Source organism: Ovis aries, chromosome 4, assembly GCF_016772045.2.
Source record: "Ovis aries strain OAR_USU_Benz2616 breed Rambouillet chromosome 4, ARS-UI_Ramb_v3.0, whole genome shotgun sequence".
Taxonomy (NCBI): Eukaryota; Metazoa; Chordata; class Mammalia; order Artiodactyla; family Bovidae; genus Ovis; species Ovis aries.
Window position 1 is genome coordinate 120,706,844 of NC_056057.1, and position 21,961 is coordinate 120,728,804.

The 21,961-nt window shown below is 54.6% G+C and overlaps 1 protein-coding gene across 3 annotated transcripts in view; it reads right to left on the reverse strand.

The window, feature by feature from the left end:
• PTPRN2 (protein tyrosine phosphatase receptor type N2) overlaps positions 1 to 21,961 on the reverse strand; it is a 618,076-nt gene that overhangs the window by 408,336 nt on the left and 187,779 nt on the right. For all 3 annotated transcript variants that reach the window (XM_042249105.1, XM_042249106.1, XM_027968410.2), the window contains exons 4-5: positions 8,076 to 8,178; positions 1,361 to 1,520 (exon numbers count right to left, since the gene is read on the reverse strand). In XM_042249105.1, coding sequence (XP_042105039.1) covers positions 1,361 to 1,520; positions 8,076 to 8,178 — 263 coding nt within the window. The remainder of the gene's footprint in view (positions 1 to 1,360; positions 1,521 to 8,075; positions 8,179 to 21,961) is intronic.

Below are 21,961 nucleotides of genomic sequence, written 5' to 3' on the forward strand. Positions count from 1 at the left end.
AGTGCAAGGTGGAAACCCGAGTTTAACATTAAGATACACAGTGTGGTGCTCGCTTCAGCAGCCCTGCATGCATGCTAAGTCGCTTCAGTCGTGTTCGACTCTGTGCGGCCCTATGGACAGCAGCCCTCCAGGCTCCGCTGTGCTCGGGATTCTCCAGGCAAGAATGCTGGAGTGGGCTGCCGCATCCGCTGAAATACAGAGTGTCCATGCGGCCGGGCCAGTAGGGGTGCGGCCTGCGCAGAGGAGCTCGCAGGCGGGAGCTTTCAAGCCGCCCCCCGCCCCTCCCCCCTCAGGCGGCTCCCCGGAGCAGGGGGCCTCGGGCTGGAGTGGGGATGCAGACCCTCCCTCTTTGTGCGATTCCCCTCCCGGCCCTGCGCTCGGCCGCCCCGCGCCCCACACGGCCGCCCTGCATGGCCCCAGAGCCCGAAGCTGGGAGGGGTCGGAGAACCGGGCTGATGAGGGCCGCTCGGGCTGCGGAACCCAGGGAACGGAGTCAGCGCCCCTTCTCCGGGAGCTACGAACAGGGCAGGGCTGCCGACCGTGAGGCTGCGGAAAGGGGCGTGTTTGCAACCAACACGCAGCGCCGAGCTGGCCAGAGGGACACAGCGCTGCGGAGTGGCCCAACCTCGCTCCGGGGCCCTGGGCGCGGCCTGGGGCGGGGCTGGGCAAGTGACCGGACCAAAGCTCGAGGTGTTCATCCGCCTTCCGGGCGGCCTCTGGGTCAGACCCAAGGCCGAGTTCTGCAGGCGGCGCCACCCTCCCGAGCACGCGGACCTGGGTGCTGCCCCCAGAGTCCCTCCTCGGGATGCGTGAGGGCCCCGGACGCCACCTCTAGGCCATGCTGCCCCAGGCAAGTCGAAAGCTGGCAGCGCCACTGTAAGCGCTGTCATGAAAGCACGCCTTCTTTCCCATCCAGAAGGTTACGAGACTGCTCGTTGCATCTGTAAACTGTTCTTTTCCATGGGCTTCAAGTCCCGGAGGGCTCCAGAGCAGACTGGCCCCACTGCAGAAGGAACTCCCACCCGAGGGCCTGACAGCTGGCACACAGAACACCCCGAAGGAGGAGTGCCCACGTCCGTTGGAGTGCACTCAGCCGTTGGGCACCCCCAAAAGGAGGGTGCCGTAGGAGTACGGGGGTGCACACAGGCCCTCCAGGGGGCAGAGAGGTGCCCTGTCCTTCCCCCCTGGCCCCCACTCGCGCCGGACACAGGGGGAGAGCCCAGAGGGGCTGCAGGCACGGGAACGTCCCCTGTGTGCGCCTGGGACAGTGAAACACCCCGACCCCGGGGCTGCAAGGGTCACCGCCCTGACCGCAGGGCCACGAGGGTCACCGCCCCGACCTGAGGGCTGCGAGGCTCACCTGGGCAGGTGGCCTGTCCAGCTCCGGCCCCGGGAGCGCGTCGGCGGTGGCAGCCTGGGACAGGGCCTCCAGGTAGGGCAGGTAGCGCTGCAGGGCCTCAGCCAGCATGCCGCCCTCCAGGCTGAGGCTCCGCTCGTCCGGGACGCTCTGCTTCGAGCTCCTGCGAAGGAGAGGGAGGTGTCAGGCGGTCCGCGGGCACAGCACTGGCTCCACCCGCGGAGCTCACGGCAGGCACAGGGGCGGCCAGGGCTGTGTGGGCACTCAGGCGCCAGGCCAGGCGACGAGGGCCTGACCCGCCGCTCACACCGCCCACGGCGGGGCCCTGTCTGCACCCAAGCCTGGTGCTGGCACACAGGGGGACCTGGTGAGCGACCCGACTTCCTTTCTCAGCAGCCGCCCCGCCACTGGGGGCAGAAGCAAGCCGGAGTGGGGAGTCGGCCAGGACTTACTAAGTGCAGGGAGAACCTCAGCGGCAGAGAGGCTTCCCGGGCGGGGAGGGGAGACTGGTGAGCCCTGGGCCCGCCGCCCCCTGCCCTGGGCCTGTCTCTGTCAGTGGCCTCCCCTCCGCTCCCCACCCGGTGCCGAGGAGCAGGCACACGGAGTGAGAAGGTCGTGCTCACCCACCTCCCGGAAGCGGGGACCACAGGGGTCCGCCAGGCATCGGCATGCTAGTCAGCTGACAGGGAGATGGCCCCGGGCCCTCCTGGCGCCCCAGTGTGACCACAAAAGGCAGGCAGCAATCCCGGGAAGCTGCCTGGAGGAAGGGACCTTGTTCTTGTGGGTTTTCTGCATGGGGCCTCGGCCACAGTCAGCACTGGAAAACAGTGTCCGCTGAACAAATGAGCTTGGAAACACGTGGTAGACTCAGGTGACGTCCAGTTAGTGCAGAACCCATGTCCCCACCACTGACCTCGCAGAGGGCACCTCTCCAGCATCAGGAAGGGCGGCCCTGTGACCAGACTCTGCTGTCACTGGGGGTGAGTTTAGGACAACCAATGGCGGTGAAAGGCAGTGATGCAGGTCATGAACTTACTCGGGGAAAAAAAATGTCCTGTTTCCTTTTTCTTTAATGAAAATGCATTTTAAAATCATGTAAAACACAGTACTCAGCCCCTGTCGGACTCGGACAACTGCAGGCATCGTCTGTGGGCAAAGGAGTGGGCAGGCTCCCGAGGCAGCCGCACACGGCTCACAGAGCGCTCTGCGGGTGCCCAGCAGGCGGGTGGCGACTGAGAGCCGCGGCCTGCGGACGGTGGCCCCGGCGTCCTCGCGGCTGCTACGTGCGCTTGGCGCTCACACAGGTGAACGCTGGGTTTCACCTGTGCTTGTTCTCGCGATAACTGCCGGAAGTGCCCCCAGAGGTTGGAGGAGGCTAGCCCGGCCCCCCAGCAGAGGCCGAGGGCGAGTGTGCATCTGATGACTGCCTGGTCTGTCCCGTCCTTCCCCTGGTGTTTGTGTTTGCAGAGATGTGGCTTTGCAGGAACAGCTGGATTTTCATGTTTCCTTACAAACGCATGTAGTGTGGTAAAAGTCGTGACACCTGCGGGAAAGGGCGGGCAGAAGTGGGCCTGGGGCGCCCCCGGCCAGGCGGGGAGGGCGGGCGGAGGGTGCGGGGAGGGCGGCAGAGTGTGCGGGGAGGCCGTGGACACAGCGAGCAACAGGGAACCGGCTGCCTCTGCGCGCCGGGAGCTGAGAGCAGGGCTGGCCTCGCTCTATGGCCAAAAGGCGGCCTGCAGCCTGTGTGCAGAGAGGAGTGCCCGCCTGCCTGGGTCTCCCGTGGGAGACGCGCGCCAGCCCCGGAGCCCCGAGGGTCAGGGCTCTGGAGCCTGTTATCACCACCACCCTCTTCTCCGAGCTCCCTGGGACCAGAGCCTGCGCAGCTCAGACACGACCGAGGGAGCTCCCTAGGTGCCCGGGCAGGATCTTGCTGGGCTCGAGGGCCCAGCCCCCTGCCCCCCGGCCTGGTGTCTTCTCGGACAGCAACCTGAAGAGGAGGGATCTGACCCATCGTCCAGGTGAGAGGGCGAGGCCTGGCGCATCCCTGGATCTCATGATGATGCCAGCTCTGGTTGTGCCTGGAAACCACAGTCAAAGCCGAGTTTCCTCCTTGTGAGGGTCTCGCATGTATGTGTCTAGGTGTCTGTGTCTGTGTGTGTGTGTGTCTGTGTGTGTGTGTGTCTGTGTGTGTCTATGTGTGCGTGTCTGTGTGTTCCTAAGTGTGTATGTATCTAAGTGTGTGTGCCTGTGTGTCTATTTGTCTGTGTCTCTGTGTGTCTGTGTGTGTGTGTCTGTGTGTTCCTAAGTGTGTATGTATCTAAGTGTGTGTGCCTGTGTGTCTATTTGTCTGTGTGCCTGTGTGTGTGTCTGTGTGTTCCTAAGTGTGTATGTGTATGTAGCCAAGTGTGTGCCTGTGTACCTGTGTATGTCTGTGTGTTGTGCAGGTGGTGGGTGAGGCTGTGCTACTAACAACCATATCCACTTTCAGTGACCAGGGAGCAATGATTTAAGTACTCTGCTCCAAATGTGACCGTTACCTACACATGGTAACAAACACCTGTCACCTCCATGTGGGTCTTTGCTGTGGTTTAGACACACTCTGGGTATGTTCCCTGGTGTCTGAGATGATAGAGAATCTGCCTGAGGTGCAGGAGACCTGGGTTCCATCCCTGGGTCGGGAAGATCCCCTGGAGAAAGGAATGGCTACCCATTGCAGTCTTCTTGCCTTGAAAGTTCCATGGACAGAGGGGCCTGGCGGGCTACAGTCCATGGGGTCGCAAGAGTCACACACGACTGAGCGGCTGGCGCTCCAGCAGTGTATGGGGTGCAGGTGGGTGTGATTTCCCACTTGGGGTCGCGGAGAACAGGCTCCTGGCCACTGTTTCCACAGGGAAAGTCTGGTTCTCAAGAACAGGCCACTGGTGTGAGGGGCTCGATACCCGTGTGTATTTCACACAAACTGGGACCTACAGAAAATCTTCACATTTGAGCTTAATTATCACAATTAACAAAACGGTCCTGTTATTATTTCTGAAGCCTTTTCGAGCTACGGTGGCTCAGACTTAATAGGATGTAAACGATCAGGAGCCACATGGTTCTTTGCATCTCAAATCATGGCTATAGCTTACCTGACCATTTTTTAATGGATGAAATTTCATGTTCTGTGTTGTCAGAGTGATTTAACTGAAGTCAGTTTACGTTTCTGGCACTTTGTCTATTGTTCTCACTAATTGCTAATCAATGCAGATAGAACCACCTCATAAACGCGCCTTTAAATTATCTTACTCATCTTCCCGGGTGTCTGTGCTAGAGGACTGTTCGCGACACTCTAACATAGAACAGCGACAGGCACAGCCGTCACCATACTGTGAGGTGTTGCAGGAATTAGCTGGCAGCCTGACTTCTGCCCTGTCATTCTCCTGAAGCGGATCAAAACTTTGTAAGAGTCCATTTTCTACCTCGGAAGAGCAAGCGTGTCGTCGCCACTGGTCACTTTCCCACTCCGTGCACTGACCTTCAGGCGCCAATAACACGGGCTGCTTTGCGTTGTCCCCCAGTTTGCTAGAGGAAAAACCCCGAATTGTAAGTAGAATTGTTGCAAAGAGCACACCGCAGCCTGGCTCTCACTCCCTTTGTCCACAACCCTAACCCAGCTCACCATCATTCATTTCTGGAAATGGTTATTTCTGACCGTTTTATTTTTCATGGAAGCAGAGCTCACAGCTCAGTCCCGTCCTCTGGGGAACGAAGGGCAAGCAGGATTCTGGGCCCTGGGGTGACCCCTGGAGCACCCAGTGTCATGCGACCTTTCACCCGCTCCTTCTTTAGTCACCAGCTCTGGGCTGGACGCCCCCCTGGACACGGTCCATGCTGGCTGCCAGGGCTGCGCCGGGACAGAGGCGGGGCACCCAAAGGTGGGATTCCTCCTCCAAGAGTAATTCAGACCTGTCACTTCAATAAGTCAAAATGTAAATAAAGAATTTGACTCTGAATAATTTATATTTATACATAGTTATAAATTTTATGTCTAATTTAACCATCTATAAAAATGTGTACTCTTACATAGTGGACACAAGGTTTTTAAGCATCCACTGAAAATTAATAAACGTGGTATAAACTAGGCCACAAAGAAATCCCAAATTTCTAAAAAGAAAAAGCTGAACGTGTCACATTCTCTGATGAAAACGCAGTAAAAGCAGACAGTAATTAAACTCTAAAGGACATACGACTCAGACGAAACGCAAGCCTGCACTCGCTGCTCCCGCAGGGCACGCAGCCGCAGCGGCCCACAGTCGAGAACAAAGGCAAGCGGCCCGTCGGCGCTGCAGGATGAAGCCAGGGCCACGCTCACAGGCGGATGCACGGCCTTACGTGATGAAAGAGTAAGGGCGAACTTTCGGCTCAAGAGTCTCATTTAAAAGAGAAACAGTGCTGAATCCAATGGTAGCAGAAAGAGGAGAGCCCAGGAGATAACTCTTTTTATGAACTGTGTCAAAGGGTAAAGGTAGAAGTCGACGGCGAAGGGTAGTAACCACACATGCAGTGAGCAAGTTAAGTGATGACAGTGCTGTGACCGCACTAAGCCAACACGTTTGGGAGTCCCTGTGAGAAGGGTGAGAGTGCTCTGCAGAAATGTGGACGCTCCAAATTCACACAGTGAGACCTGTGAGCGTATTTCACCAATAACCTGAGAAGAATGGAAGTGGTACGGGATTTAACCACATAGAAAGATCATTTAAAGTATATACTGGGCAGCAGACAATTCGACACCAAAGAAAATTTAGCAGAAGGTTTTTGAAAAGAAGGAACATTATTCCATGCGTATCCACGTGCATTATTGTGTGTGTCTGTTTCCTGACAAACACTGATTCCCGTTCCGGCTGCTGAGTCACCAGCAGACGCCCAACGGGACACGCGGCATCTCCAATAAGGGAGCTCCTTGCAAAGACACAGCAGGACCGGGAGAACCACAAGCTCACGGTGGAGAGTGGCCGGGTCTAGGAAGGGAGGGCTTGAAGAGGCAGAGCGGGGGTCCGAGTGGCCATGGCCCGAGGTGGGTGTGCTGCCAGCCCTGCCTGCCAGCCGGGGGTGAGTCTGCCCAAACCCGCCGAGCCTGAGGCCAACGCCTGCTGGTTGCCAGGAAGCCCATCTCCTGGGGTGGAGTATGGGGGGCGGCTACTGGGGAGCATCCCAGCGTGCCACCCCCGGCACGAGGCTCCGCCTTTAGAGCCAGACGGTTGGTTTATTCGGGTTCAACATCCTTGAGAAAGACATGACCCATCCAGCCCAGGAGGCTATGAGCCCGGTTCCACTGGCGACCACACCTCGTTGACAGGTGGAACAGACCACAAATCTGCTTCTCCAGAGCGGGGCACGTGAGGAGCTACCAGCCTTACACAGAAGACTCCATACGGAGAGAAACAGCCCAGGAAATACAGAAATACTTCTGTACGGACACAGATCGCGCACAGGAAGTTCACGTAGAAAACTCCAACCTCTTCACATGTGTATTTTAAACTTTCAATCTCACGTGTAATCTAAAAAGCCACGTTATTTTTCATAGCAAATGGGCAATTGTTTTAAGTGACAGCATCACCAGTGGTAAGAACGTGGCCACCTGGGTGTTGCCCTCGTCCCTGCCGTGTGTCCCGGTCCCCCCAACCCCCTGTGCCGTGGCCTCCTCGGTGGCGTCCGGGGTCGCCTGTGACAGCGCAGCCCGCTCGGAGCCTCGGTGCTGGCAGGAAGGCGCCTCGGGCTGCGTGAAGCGCCCACGTGTCGCCCAAAGACCAGCACGAAGAGTGTGGACGCGCCCGGATGAACACGGACAGCCTGACTGCTTTTTGAGTGTTATTTTTACAGAACAGACTCCCGAGGCAGGTTCTCGTTGACGAAGCTCAACAGACCGGCGAGGGTGACAAGGCAGAGCTCCTACCCACCCTCAAGACGTGCACAGCCTGGCCGGGGAGGGCTGCCCGGTGAACGTGCTCTCACGTCTGGTGCGTTGCCTCTGCGGGACCCGGCGGCCTGGCTGCCCCTCTGCTGGACGGACTGAGCAGGAAGGAGGAGGCCGATGCTTCTGCACTGGAATTACTGTACAAAGGCTGCGGGCAGACGCTGGGCTTCCCCACTAAACCGAGGGGCGGTCCCTTCCCTGCTGTCTGACCTTGAGGAGTAGCCGCCCGTCAGCTCAGGGATGGCAGCCAGCTCCCGCACGCTGCCCATGGGGCACGCCTCCCCTCCCCGGGTCGGTGTCCTGCACAAGTGGGCAAAGCGTCCACACCCTCTGCACGTGTGTGGAGACGACGAGGTGGAACAAATCCGGCTCTCTCGGCTGCTGTGCTGGGGGCCCGAACACAGATTCCATGGTTTAATTTGCTTTTTGTACTAAACTGAGCATAAATTCCTACTGGGAAATGAGAATTCTTGACCCTCCTGCTTTTAACCAAGGCTCTGGAGATGCAGACTCTCCAAAGGTCCCAGGAAGGGAGACAGACCCTTGGGCATGTCCGTTGTTGAGACCACCCCCTCGTGGGAGGGTCCCTGTCACACCCTCCCCGGGGGCCAGGACCCTGTGGTGGAGGGAGTCCCATCTGCCCCTTCCCCACATCCCAACTTCCCGGAGCATCTACACCAGAAAGACGGGGTTCTTCGCTCCATGAAACAAAGAGAGGGCTGGTGGACACAGGCCAGGGAAGAGACACGAACAGGCCCGCTTTACCTGGCGGGGCTGGACACCTCGGGGCGGCGCGGGTGCGTCTGGGGCAGGCTGGCGAGTTCCCGGGCCATCACGCGCTGGGTGTAGTCATCCTGCCACGTGAGACCTGGAGAGAGAGTGGAGGGCACCGTGTTAGTGTGGAGGCCGAGCCGGAGCCCCGGCTGCAGTCCCCGAGTCACTGCTGCGGGTGCTTTCCCGCAGTCTCACCAATCAGCCAAGGCCCCCTCTGCGGTTTCTTATGAGCTCTTCTCCTTATCAAATCCCAGCCCTTCACCCTAGACCAGAAACGTGGCGGGTGCTTTGCTATATGAACAACACAGGCGGAGCGGGGCCGGGCTGGACAGGAGGTACACGCTATGGTCAGCAGACAGACTCTGTCCACGGGGAAGACGAGACCCTTCCCCCTGGGGAGGCCTGGCCACAGGAGGTGCTCCTCACCCAACAGTGAGCCAGCGGCCAGCACTCAGTGCCGCTCCGCCTGCTCGCGGCTGCCACGTCCTGGCCGTTTGCTCCTTGCAACCCTGACCTGCTTAAGAGCCACACGTTGGAAATGAAATAAGGGTTATTGTTACTATGAAAGCAATTATCATGGGGCTTAATGTACTGTATCTGGGAGCCAATTACGTTATATTTAATACTCAAATGTTATGACAAAGAGCTTTATAACAAGGGCGAAGTAGTTATGAAGGCAAAATCCACGTGTCTATGCATTAATTACATGCACTGCGGATCACATGATAATTATGCTCAGAATTACCAAATAACTCCCAAGAATAATTATTATGCAATTTGTACATTTTAGATCTTATGGTAACACTTTAGCACTTAGAACTACCCCATGCAATTATCCATAATTATCTAATCACTAAATATCATGTAATTACAGAGATATATTTTTATGCCCTGTACAAAAACACATTACCAAAAATCTTCGCATCAGGACGGCTGTGCTTGTTTGCGTGTGTGCGTGCGCGGGGAGCAAGAAGGTCCACAGCTTGCTGAGAACACTTTTTCTGGGCAGAATTAGAAGAGCGTCTCACACATAAGCTGCCTTCATGAACACACTTCAGTAATTTTCAAATGCAAACCTAACATTTTTTAAAATTTATCAACGGCAAGATTCAAACAGCTCGATCACTTCTAAGTCTCAGAAGCCTGCGGCCCTATCCTGAGCAGGAGCTGCAGGACGTGCAGCTGTGGGCAGCTCAGCTTCTGCCCTGCAGGGAGGTGAAGTCGCTCAGTCGTGTCTGACTCTTTGCGACCCCACGGACTGTAACCAACTAGGCTTCTCCATCCATGGGACTCTCCAGGCAAGAATGCTGGAGGGGCTGCCGTTTCCAGCCCCACAGGCACCACCGCCCTTGCTTCTGGATGACATGCGCTCACTGTCAGCAAGCGTGCTCCACGTGACAGGCTCAGCGAGAAAGCACCCCACGCGGAATGTGCCTGTGTGGCTGTCACTGGCCCACTCCCAGAAGACCCACGAGCGAAAGCACATTTGCAACGCGAGCGTAGTGTCTAGCACCTCAGCCCGGAAAACAGGCCTGGTCTTCCTCCCCAAAGTCCGGTCTCCGCGTTGACGTCCACCGGGAACAGGAAGACTCAAGAGCACAGGAGGAACTTTTGGTGGAAGAAAGTTCAAGTTCAAGTTTAAATAACAGAGCTTTGATAACATTTTTATCTCAAGAGTGCAGAAGTCATGCCAACTCTGGGGTCTGTATGGGCCGTAAGAAGGGCGCTGAACCCCTAGCCCAGACTGCTCAGCTGTCCTGGAGTGGGCAGAAAGAGGACGCTTGGGTAGAGAGTCAGAGGAAGGCGCAGCTCTGGGGGCTGGGCATCCCTGGGAGAGACTGTCCCCGTCTGGAAGGCGGTGAGACACACGGGCCGCGCTCGCCCTTGCAGCACAGCCGGGCCCTGGGAAGCACTCGTGGGCAGCTGACAGCACGGAATCAGACGGCTGGGGGCCAAGAAACAGGTGCTGGGCCCCCGGGCCTCCCTGGCTTGTGATCTCAGACTTGGAGCTGAGTCTCCAGCAGCCCGGGTGCCGGCCAGGCCCCAGCGAAGCCGCCTGGCTCCAGGGAGAGGGTCAGGAGAGGGGCCACTGAGCAGCTGCAGGCAGAACAGCTCCACTCCCAGCAAGCACTGCAGAGGCCCACAGGCGGCCTGGGCCCCCCCTCCTGAGGCCAGGGGCCCTGCCAGTGTCGGCACAGCGGCTGACGGGGAGGGGTCTTTCCTCCCCACGGGGGGGTCACACCTCCGCGGGCCCCAGTGGAGACCAAGCAGGGGCTCAGACTCCCCCGACCCCACTGCCCAGCAGTGAGGACAGGAGCCGGCCCTCAGGGTCCGCAGAGCTCTGGGGGGCACCCGGGCTTCTACCTCCACCGGCAGCAACAGGGCCCCCACCCTACCTCGGCAGAGCAGCGCCAGGAAAGGCAGCTCCTGCACAAGCGTCAGTGAAATCTGGAGTCTCAACATAGAACCCAACGCCCAGGCTTCCACAGAAAAGCACTCTTGCCAAAACCAAGGAAACCTCAAACTGAAAAAAAGACACTCCGCAGACACCAACACTGAGATGTTGGTCTAATCTGACAAAGATGTAACCCAGCCACGATACAAATGCCTCAGGGAACAGTCACGAACATTCCGGAAAACAAATGAAAAGTGGGAATTCTCAGTGAAGAAATAAAAAGGACCAAGTGAAAATGTTATAACTAAGAATACAATAACCAAAATATACAGCTCAGTGGATGCACTTCATTGCAGGATGGAGGGGACAGGGAGACGAATCAGGGACCTGGAGGAGAGGACAATAGAAGTCACCCAATGCCAGCAACAGAGAGAAGACAGTCTGACAAAAAAGGACAGAGCCTCTGGCTGTGGGGCTAAAACAAAAGAACTAAGGTAATGTAAGATCCCAGGAGGAGAGGAGAAAGAAGGCGGGCTGAAGAACCACTCAATAATAATCATCATCATGGCTGAAAACTTCTCAGTTTTGGCAAGAGATAAAAGCTCCAATATCTCGGCCACCTGATGCAAAGAGCTAGCTCATTTGTAAAGGCCCTGATGCTGGGAAAGTTTGAAGGCAAAAGGAAAAGGGGACGACAGAGGATGAGATGGTTGGATGGCATCACCAACTCAGTGGACATGAGTTTGAGCAAATTCTGGGAGACACTGAAGGACCAGGAAGCCAGGCGTGCTGCAGTCCACAGGGACACGGAGAGTTGGACACGACTTAGTGACTGAACGATGACATAAACCAGAAGATCCCCGAAGCCGAGCACCCACAGAGGAGAAACCCAGATCTCCTCCCAGACACATGGCAATTAAACTCCTGAGACCTAAATGCAAGAACAGATGTTGACCACAGCCAGAGAAATGATGCCTTAGCTACAGGGGAACATGACTCAAATGACAGAGGATTTCTCATCAGAAACCAGGGGGCCACATCAAATCACAGGACGTTTTCCAAGAGCTAAAAGGAGAAGCTGCCCGTCCCCAATCCTGACAGGTGGCCAACTCAGATCCTGGCAAAAGTGCGGTTCAGGAATGGCAGGGCAAAGGAGGCCTCCTCAGATAAGTGAGAATGAGAGCCTGCTTTACAAGCAGACCTGCTCCAGAGGACTGCTGAAGGAACCTCCCTAAATAAGGTGACGGCAGAAGGAACCTTGGGACATCCGGGGGGGAAAGCATGAAAAGCAAAGACACGATGACTGTGAGGAGCGCCCGTCTCCGGAGCTTCCTAAGGCTTGCTGGGCCGTAAGCAACACCATGATGCGCTCCTCAGTGTATGCAGAGGGAATGTTCAAAGTAATGATAAAAACAGGGGAAGAGTCATAAAGGGAGGCGAGGGTTCTAGACCCCACTCAAAACGGCAAAATCACCACACCAGTAAACTCTGAGAGTTTCGTATATACAGTGCCCCATCTATACCAACCCCTAAAAAGGTGAACAAGAGGCAAATCTGCAGAGACATTAAAATGGATTTGTAAAAACTGTTACGCTAGAGTAACGTAGGAAGCAGAATACGGATGACATAGAACAGGTAGAAAACAAAAAATAAGCGTTTAAGTGAAGTGAAGCCGCTCAGTCGTGTCCGACTCTTTGTGACCCTGTGGACTGTAGCCCACCAGGCTCCTCCGTCCATGGGATTCTCCAGGCAAGAGTACTGGAGTGGGTTGCCATTTCCTTCTCCAGGGGATCTTCCCGACCCAGGGATCGAACCCAGGTCTCCCGCATTGAAGGCAAACGCTTTACTGTCTGAGCCACCAGGGAAGTCAAAAGAAAACAGAAAGTAAGAGTTTAAGTCTTAATAAATCAATAATTACATCAAATATAAATAGGTTAAGTAAACCTATGAAGACAGACACTGACTGAGTGGATTAAAAACACATGACCCAACTATATTCTATTAATAAGAAACTCCAATATTTGAGCGGAAGTAAAAGGATAAAAAAACACATATCATTAATCAAAGAAAAATAGCAGTAGTTACTGTAGTAGCACATGAATTGTCTTCAAAAGAAAGAAACTTACTAGGGACACAGACATAATATAAAGATGAGAGGGTAAATTTGCCAAGAAGATATGTCAGTTCTGAATGTATATGCACTCAACACCAGAGCTGCAAATAGGAGAAGCAGAAACTGACAAAATCCCCACATTCTCATCATCTCAGTCACCTTCTTAAACATGTGCGTCTTCATCCAACTAAGGTGGGCCATGTCCTGGAACACAAATAAAACTCAGCAAAACGAAAAGAACCAAAATCATTCAGAGTATGTTCTCCAGTCACAACGGAGTCAAACTAGAAATCAATAACATAAACACAAGAAAAGTCTCCAAACATGTGCAACTCAAACAACACTCCCAACTAAGCCGCAGGGCGAAGCGAATCCAAGGAGAAAATACACCGAGCTGGGTGAACGTGAGAATACAGCTTACCCACACCTGTGTCTAAAGCTGCATGGCTAAAGGCGCACTGAGTGAAATTTTCAGCACTAAATACTTAGGTTAAAAAGTCTCAAATCAATCATATAAATTCCCACATGAAGAAGCTAGAAAAAGGAGAGCAAAATAAACCCAAATAAGTAAAAAGAACTAAAGAGAATGATTCAGTAAAACTTCAGTGTAAAAATAGAGAAGTCAGTGAAAACAAAAGCTGCTTCCCTGAAAAGATCGGTGAAATTGGCAAACCTCCAGCAAGACTGACAACGGAACAGGGAGAGAAGCCACGATCACCATCAGCAGCGAGAAGGGACGGCAGTGCAGGCCCTGCAGACCTCCAAGGGGACAAGCAAGCCCCCCCGCCCAGCAACTGAGATGGAACGGACCCACCCCGGAAACACAAACCACCACAGCTCACCCAGTATGAAGCAGATCGTTTGAGAGCCCTATAATTGTTAGACAAGTTGAATTCTTAATTTAAGACCTCCCCAAAACAAATCTCCTGACCCAGATTATTTCCCTGGATAATTCTGCCAAACATCTAAGGAAGAATCAGTATGAGTTCTACAGAATCCCTTCTGGAAAACAGAAAAGGAGGGAAAAGTTTCCATTTAACTTTATGTAGCTAATATTAGAAGGCAATGGCACCCCGCTCCAGTACTCTTGCCTGGAAAATCCCATGGATGGAGGAGCCTGGTGGGCTGCAATCCATGGGTCACTAACAGTCGGACACGACTGAGCAACTTCACTTTCACTTTTCACTTTCATGCATTGGAGAAGGAAATGGCAACCCACTCCAGGGTTCTTGCCTGGAGAATCCCAGGGACAGGGGAGCCTGGTCTCTGGGGTCGCACAGAGTTGGACACGACTGACATGACTTAGCAGCAGCAGCAGCAGCAGCAAATATTAACCTGAACCAAAAGCAGACAAACACTGCACCACACACACAAAAGAAACCTGCAGACTCACATCCTTCATGAATATTGACATAAAGATCCATAAGATAAGATCAAGATGCCAGATCCAGCAACATATGAAAACCATTACACAGCATGGGGTTTATTAAAGGGGCGCAAGACTGGTTTAATACAAAGTAAATCAATTACTTCAACACCTTTTTATGATGAATATTCATCCACTTGATACTGAACATCTGTCCACACAGGCCCTACAGCTGCCATTGTACCTAATGGTGAGAAACTAGAACCCTTCCCGCTCGGATCAGGAACGAGGCGAGGACGTCCTCTCTCAGCACTGATCCCAGCAGAGCTGAAAGTTCTCAGCAGGGCAATGGGGCAAGACAAGGAAATACAAGGCACACATATGAAAAAGAAACAAAGATACCTATTTCCAGATAAGATAATTTTCTACGTGGAAAATTCCAATGAATCTACAAAGAACTCCTAGAAGAATTGATGCTTTCAAACTGTGATGCTGGAGAAGACTCTTGAGAGTCCCTTGGACAGCAAGGAGATCCAATCAGTCCATCCTAAAGGAAATCAGTCCTGAATATTCATTGGAAAGAATGACTGATGGTGAAGCTGAAACTCTAATACTTAGGTCACCTGATGTGAAGAGCCAACTCGTTGGAAAAGACCCTGATGCTGGGAAAGATTGAAGGCGGGAGGAGAAGGGGGCGACAGAGGATGAGGGGGTTGGATGGCATCACTGACTCCATGGACAGGAGTTTGAGCAAGCTCTGGGAGCTGGTGATGGACAGGGGAGCCAGGCGTGCTGCAGTCCACGGGGTCGCAGAGAGCTGGACACGACTGAGCCACTGAACAACAATGAACTGGAAACAGCCCAGATGCTGCCCAGTGAGCGAGGGGGAGTCAAGCAGGTCTGTCCAGACTGTGGATTGGTTAGTTCTCAGCAATAACAACCCAGTGAGCAAAAGGGAGGGACCACAGACACAGCCACAACATTCTGCCCCGTGAAAAAAGCCAACCCAAACAGCTACACGCCGCGCGACTTCACTTACACAACATTCGTAACCTACTCTGCTGCACCGCAGGCAGGCACTCCAGAGGCCAGCCAGGACCCCTGACCCCTTACAGTCAGCTAGGGTCCAAGCTGGACTGTGATGACTATGTAATAAAGTGGTCAGCAAACATCTGTGGAAAATAGAGACGCGGAGAGACTCACTGGGATGAGGAACTGGGAGAAACTTCAGAGAGAAAAGTGGTATTCGAGCCAATGTTGGAAGGATACACAGAATTCTAACGGACAGAGAGGGGCTGAGCAGAAATGGAAGGGCGCAGCCAGGGCGGGATGCAGTCGGCAAGGATGTAAGTCCAGCGGGGCACAGGAGGGCCCGGAGGGTCGGTGTGAGGCCACAGCAGGCCTGGACACCACACCAGGAGGGCTGGCAGTCTGCACGCAGTGCAGAGCCAGAACAGTATTCTGAGCAGGAAGGTGCTGTGTGCAGGGGAGGGGGGAGACCAGGAGGGGGAGGGGGGAGACCAGGAGGGGGAGGGGGGGGGGGAGGAGGGGGGAGGGGGGAGGCGAGGGGGGGGAGGGGGAGACCAGGAGGGGGAGGGGGGAGGCGAGGAGGGGGAGGGGGAGGAGGGGGAGGGGGAGGGGGAGGTGAGGAGGGGGAGGGGGGAGACCAGGAGGGGGAGGGGGGAGGCGAGGAGGGGGGGAGGGGGGAGACCAGGAGGGGGGGAGGGGGGAGGCCAGGAGGAGGGGGGAGGGGTGAGATCAGGAGGGGGAGGGGAGGAGAGAAGGGTGAGGCCAGGAGGAGGAGGGGGAGGCGCAGGGGGAGGCCCACGCCTCAGGCAGCAGACTCCAGGCAGGGACATCACCCTGCTGGTGACGAGCTTCCTCAGGTGTAAAAGGACCGTCTCACGTTTGCCACAAGCCAGAGATCAGACCAAATGTGTTTCATTCACTCCGGCCCACGGCCCCCCTATAACTGAGGCACCCATGGAAACAGCGGGTGGACGGGACCCCCGTGGGGGAGTCTGGCCTCTCCAAGGCGGCCGAGGCCCCAGCCCCTGCATCTCGGGCACCCACAGGCAGCTCCCAGCGGGCGCGAGGTTCCAGGCCGTGCTCGGTCACGGGCTGGGCGTGTGGCCCGTGGGGTGCCAGCAACGTCCTCCTCGGGCGTCAGAGCCCCAGCAGAGAAGCCTCATCTGAGGAGCCTGATCCAGCGGGCCCCTCGACACAGATCGGCACCCCCCGAAGGAGCCCCAGGTGGGACCTGCTTGCCGGGTATGCCGAGGGCACAGCGGCAGCACCAGTTCTCCTGAGACCTGGACGCACCCACCAGGCTGTGAGCAGGACCCGAAGGCCGCACAGGAGGGGTGGGCGCAGGACCCGCAGTCCTGACAGAGTGCCCGTTACCACCTGCCTGGCACCGCGAGCGCCGAGTCCCCCAGAGTGCCCGCCTGGGACACGGTCTCAGCCACACCGAGGCCCAGCGACAGAGGCAGGGACACAGAGGTTGGGATGCCGCCTCCCTGAGCCCTAAGTTGGCACGATGCTGCCTCCGTGGTGCACAGACGGTGACAGGTCTGGACACCACACAAGTGGACGATGTGGGCGAGGCTCGACACAGACGGACGGCTCTATCTATTAGACTTGTCTGCCAGGAGCCAGCCCGAGGAATCCCGCCCGTGGCAAAGGTCATGAGGCTACGGGGCCCGACAGGCAAAGGCGAGTCAGGCCTTAAGGGAGCCTCGCTGGACCTGCTCGTGCATCTGCCCCAAAACCAGAGTCTGCCTGCCTTACTGTGTTATGCTTTCCATCTACTCTTCTGACATTGACAGGGAGCTGTCCCCCACCACCTTTTTCTGGAAAAAGTTAATTTAGCGCTTTTAGATAATAAGTCTCCTGGGCATAATAAGAGTGTTTCAATCCAAAAACCCCTCTGATGGCTTTCTAGCCTGCCTGCCAGACTCATACAGCTGCGTATGTGATTGTTTGCGGCCTCCTGACCACGAGAGGCACAGGAAGCTTAAAACATCCGAGGAACGTAGGGGCTTCCGAGGAGTCAAAATCATTAGAATAGGACTGATTAAGAGTTTCATTTGTTGAGCCAATACTTGCTGCCAAGTTTTCATATCTTTTATTTGTTAATATAGTTGGTATGTAGAAAAAACAGGTAGTAAGTAGGGAAAACTGCTAGACCATTCAGGTATGACCTAAATCAAATCCCTTATGATTATACAGTGGAAGTGAGAAATAGATTTAAGGGCCTAGATCTGATAGATAGAGTGCCTGATGAACTATGGAATGAGGTTCGTGACATTGTACAGGAGACAGGGATCAAGGGATCCATCCCCATGGAAAAGAAATGCAAAAAAGCAAAATGGCTATCTTATAAATAGCTGTGAAAAGAAGAGAGGCGAAAAGCAAAGGAGAAAAGGAAAGATACAGGCATCTGAATGCAGAGTTCCAAAGAATAGCAAGGAGAGATAAGAAAGCCTTCTTCAGCGATCAATGCAAAGAAATAGAGGAAAAGAACAGAATGGGAAAGACTAGAGATCTCTTCAAGAAAATTAGAGATACCAAGGGAACATTTCATGGAAAGATGGGCTCAATAAAGGACAGAAATGGTCTGGACCTAACAGAAGCAGAAGATATTAAGAAGAGGTGGCAGGAATACACAGAAGAACTGTACAAAAAAGATCCTCACGACCCGGATAATCACAATGGTGTGATCACTCATCTAGAGCCAGACATCCTGGAATGTGAAGTCAAGTGGGCCTTAGAAAGCATCACTACAAACAAAGCTAGTGGAGGTGATGGAATCCCAGTTGAGCTGTTTCAAATCCTGAAAGATGATGCTGTGAAAGTGCTGCACTCAGTATGCCAGCAAATTTGGAAAACTCAGCAGTGGCCACAGGACTGGAAAAGGTCAGTTTTCATTCCAATCCCAAAGAAAGGCAATGCCAAAGAATGCTCAAACTACCACACAATTGCACTCATCTCACACGCTAGTAAAGTCATGCTCAAAATTCTCCAAGCTGGGCTTCAGCAATACGAAAACCGTGAACTTCCTAATGTTCAAGCTGGTTTTAGAAAAGGCAGAGGAACCAGAGATCAAATTGCCAACATCCGCTGGATCACGGAAAAAGCAAGAGAGTTCCAGAAAAACATCTATTTCTGCTTTATTGATTATGCCAAAGCCTTTGACTGTGTGAATCACAATAAACTGTGGAAAATTCTGAGAGACATGGGAATACCAAACCACCTGACCTGCTTCTTGAGAAACCGGTATGCAGGTCAGGAAGCAACAGTTAGAACTGGATATGGAACAATAACGACTGTATATTGTCACCCTGCTTATTTAACTTATATGCAGAGTACATCATGAGAAACACTGGACTGGAAGAAACACAAGCTGGAATCAAGATTGCCAGGAGAAATATCAATAACCTCAGATATGCAGATGACACCACCCTTGTGGCAGAAAGTGAAGAGGACCTAAAAAGCCTCTTGATGAAAGGGAAAGAGGAGAGTGAAAAAGTTGGCTTAAAGCTCAACATTCAGAAAATGAAGATCATGGCATCCAGTCCCATCACTTCATGGGATATATATGGGGAAACAGTGGAAATAGTGTCAGACTTATTTTTTTGGGCTCCAAAATCACTGCAGATGGTGTTTGCAGCCATTAAATTAAAAGACACTTACTCCTTGGAAGAAAAGTTATGACTAACCTAGATAGCGTATTCAAAAGCAGAGACATTACTTTGCCGACTAAGGTTCATCTAGTCAAGACTATGGTTTTTCCTGTGGTCATGTATGGATATGAGAGTTGGACTATGAAGAAAGCCGAGAGCTGAAGAATTGATGCTTTTGAACTGTGGTGTTGGAGAAGACTCTTGAGAGTCCCTTGGGCTGCAAGGAGATCCAACCAGTCCATTCTGAAGGAGATCAACCCTGGGATTTCTTTGGAAGGAATGAGGCTAAAGCTGAAGCTCCAGTACTTTGGCCACCTCATGCGAAGGGTTGACTCATTGGAAAAGACTCTGATGCTGGGAGGAATTGGGGACAGGAGGAGAAGGGGATGACAGAGGATGAGATGGCTGGATGGCATCACTGACTCGATGGACGTGAGTCTGAGTGAACTCTGGGAATTGGTGATGGACAGAGGGGCCTGGCGTGCTGCAATTCATGGGGTCGCAAAGAGTCAGACACGACTGAGCAACTGAACTGAACTGAACCGAGCCCTGGTATTAGTAACATTAGATCTTTGAGTTGCGTGCTTTCTTTGTTATAACCCACTGTACCTTTGTTCTACAGGAATGTAACTTTATTTAGTACTTTGAGGGTGATGCAGATTAAAGAAAAAATGCTTCAAGAGAAAATGAGTTTTCTGGTTGATAGACATTTATCTAGGAAAAGAGCCATAAAAATGTTAACAGGCCCCCTGGCCAGAAGATGATGTAAAACCACCTAAGACTTTTTGTATACGGGAAGGTATGCAAAAAGAAAGCCTGGTCTCAATGAGAGTCAGGACTGCTGCCCCTGCATAACTCCGCATATTCCATTATTTCTTTATGGACAACTTGGGGTATATAAGCTGCTTTGGAACATGAAGTTGTGGGTCTGGCACAGATGCTTGGCTCCCCCATGTCGTTTTTTCTCCCTTTTCTGGCTGAATTCCCATCTGGAGTGGGGAGGCTCACCGTGTCTACTTATTTGCCCTGGCTTCTAAGACCCACGCGAGAGGGAGCCCAAGGCGGGGCACCCTCTGCTATTCAAGCGGGTGCCGGTGGCCTACGTAGACGGTGCAAACCCCTGTCTCGGAGTTTTATTGGTTCTCTGCATAAACCAAGTTATTCAGCCTCTTTTCTCCACTAATTTTCCTGCTCCACGATTCTTTCCTAATCTCTCTTCATATCCTTGAGTAAATAAGTCTTTCCCCGCCGACTCCATCCCCACTTCGAATTCCCTGGATCCACCGGGGCTGGACCCTGGCACTTGTCTAAGACACACTCTCTCCTGCCTCTGGTACATGAAGTGAGAGAGTGAGCGAAAGTCGCTCAGCCTTGTCCAGCTCTTTGCGACCCCACGGACCACACAATCCAGGCAAGAACACTGGAGTGGGAGGCTGTGCCTTTCTCCAGGGGAAGTTCCCAACCCAGGGATCGAACCCAGGGCTCCCACACTGGCACGTGGAGCACGATACGACGCCCACAGGAGTTGAGGGCCGCACTCAAGGGAAGGGGTCAGGCACCAGCGTGCCAAGACGGGAGTGCGACTGGGCTCTGGCGGCGGCCGTGTTGGAGGCCCAGTGTGGTAGGGGCTCCTGTGACCTGGAGACAGCTTCCTTGGGGTGAGCAATGAAGAGAAACAGGAGGTGTCGTGGGCTGTGGGCTTGTGTCCCCCAAATCCACGTGCTAAACCCCAGCCCGGGGGGGGGGGCGTCCCCGGGGGGCGGGGCCTGGGGCGGGGCTGAGGACCCTGCAGGAGGCCGCCTGGTGGGACCAAAGCCCTTAGCAGAAGAGGACTCCGCCCCCTGCCGGCTTATCAGGAAGGAGGGAAGGCGCCGTCTGCAACGCAAAACGCGTGTCCGCGCCAGCAACAAAGCAGGGCGCCATAACCTTGGACCTCTGGCCCCCAGACTGTGCACAGCTTCTGCCCCATCTGGGGCTCCACTCAGAGAGGAATGAGGCAGAATATGTTCAGTGAGCAAGGTGAGCGTGTAGGTCCCGGGCCTGATCACACACCTGAGGATGGTGTGAGCTGCGGCGCTGGTCCGGGGCAGGTGCCTGAGGGTCACAGGCACACCAGGGCCACGACTCCGTGGTCTGGGCTCTCGGGCACCTCGCAGGACACCCACGCTCCACGTGAGAGGAGGCCTGAGTCCAAGGTCCTGTCACCTGCCTGAGCCTGCCTCTCCGTTGCCATGGCAACCCCCGCATTGTAGCCCCTGGGGCAGGTGGAGGGTGGGGTCTGCAGCCTGGACCCCACACCCACCAGCTCCAGCACGGCTGCCTCACGGCCACTTCCACCATAGAGTCTGGGCTGGGGCAGGGGCGGAGCTGGCCCCCTGGCATCAATGACACCCCCGCCCCCACACCTCTGGGCTGGCCAGGCGATGGGAACAGACAGCTCTGTGCGGGCGGACTGGCGTTTGTTTCTCCTTGGTTACTTGTGCGCAGTTCCTGGCGCCCCGCAGGGCAGAGCTGACCCCATCCTCACCTCCACACTGGTTAAGGCAGCCAACGACACTTGCGTTCCCCAACCATCTCGAGGGACGCAAGCCCAGCGCCCAGCCCCCGCCATGGTCCCTGGGCAGGGTTCAGAGGACAGGAGGGGTCAGGGTGTGGTCACAGCTGAGCACGGAAATCGAGGGATGCTGGGCAGTTGATCCAGGGAAGTGTTGGCCGGGAAACAGCACAAGCTCCCTAAACAAGGTGGGTGATGTGATGTGCAGACCCAAGGCGGGCCTCTGCCTGCCCCGACCCAGCCCTCCCATCGCTGCCCAGAGAGGAGACAGACAAACCCGCTGCCCAGATGGACACCGCCCACTCAGGGCGGCCTGCCTTTCTTCCCGGAACGGAGGCTCACTGCGGAGGGGCCATTCGACCTGGGGTCCCTCGCCTCCTCATCACAACCCAGGAACCAGAGAGGAGGTGAGCGCACGGCTGCCCCGCACCGCATGAACTGTGCGGAAGTGTACTCCCCCGCATGCCAAGCCCTTCAAGTGCGCATCGAGCGCTGATGCCGGGAGAGTTTACCATAAACTTACGATCTCTGCTCCCACTAACTGACCTCCTCAGTCAGGCCGTGTCACATCTGGTCAGCTGAACCTGGGCAAACACAGGCGCCCAGGCTGAGCCAGTAACCAGAGCGGGTCTGGTCACTGGCCACCAGAGAGCTAGCTAGCTGGTCAGTTGTTAGGCTGTCCCTTCAAAGGACTCTTGGTGGGTCCCATGATTCCAGGCACATGTGTTGCTTCTACAAAGAAGCCTGCACAGACCAGGACATCC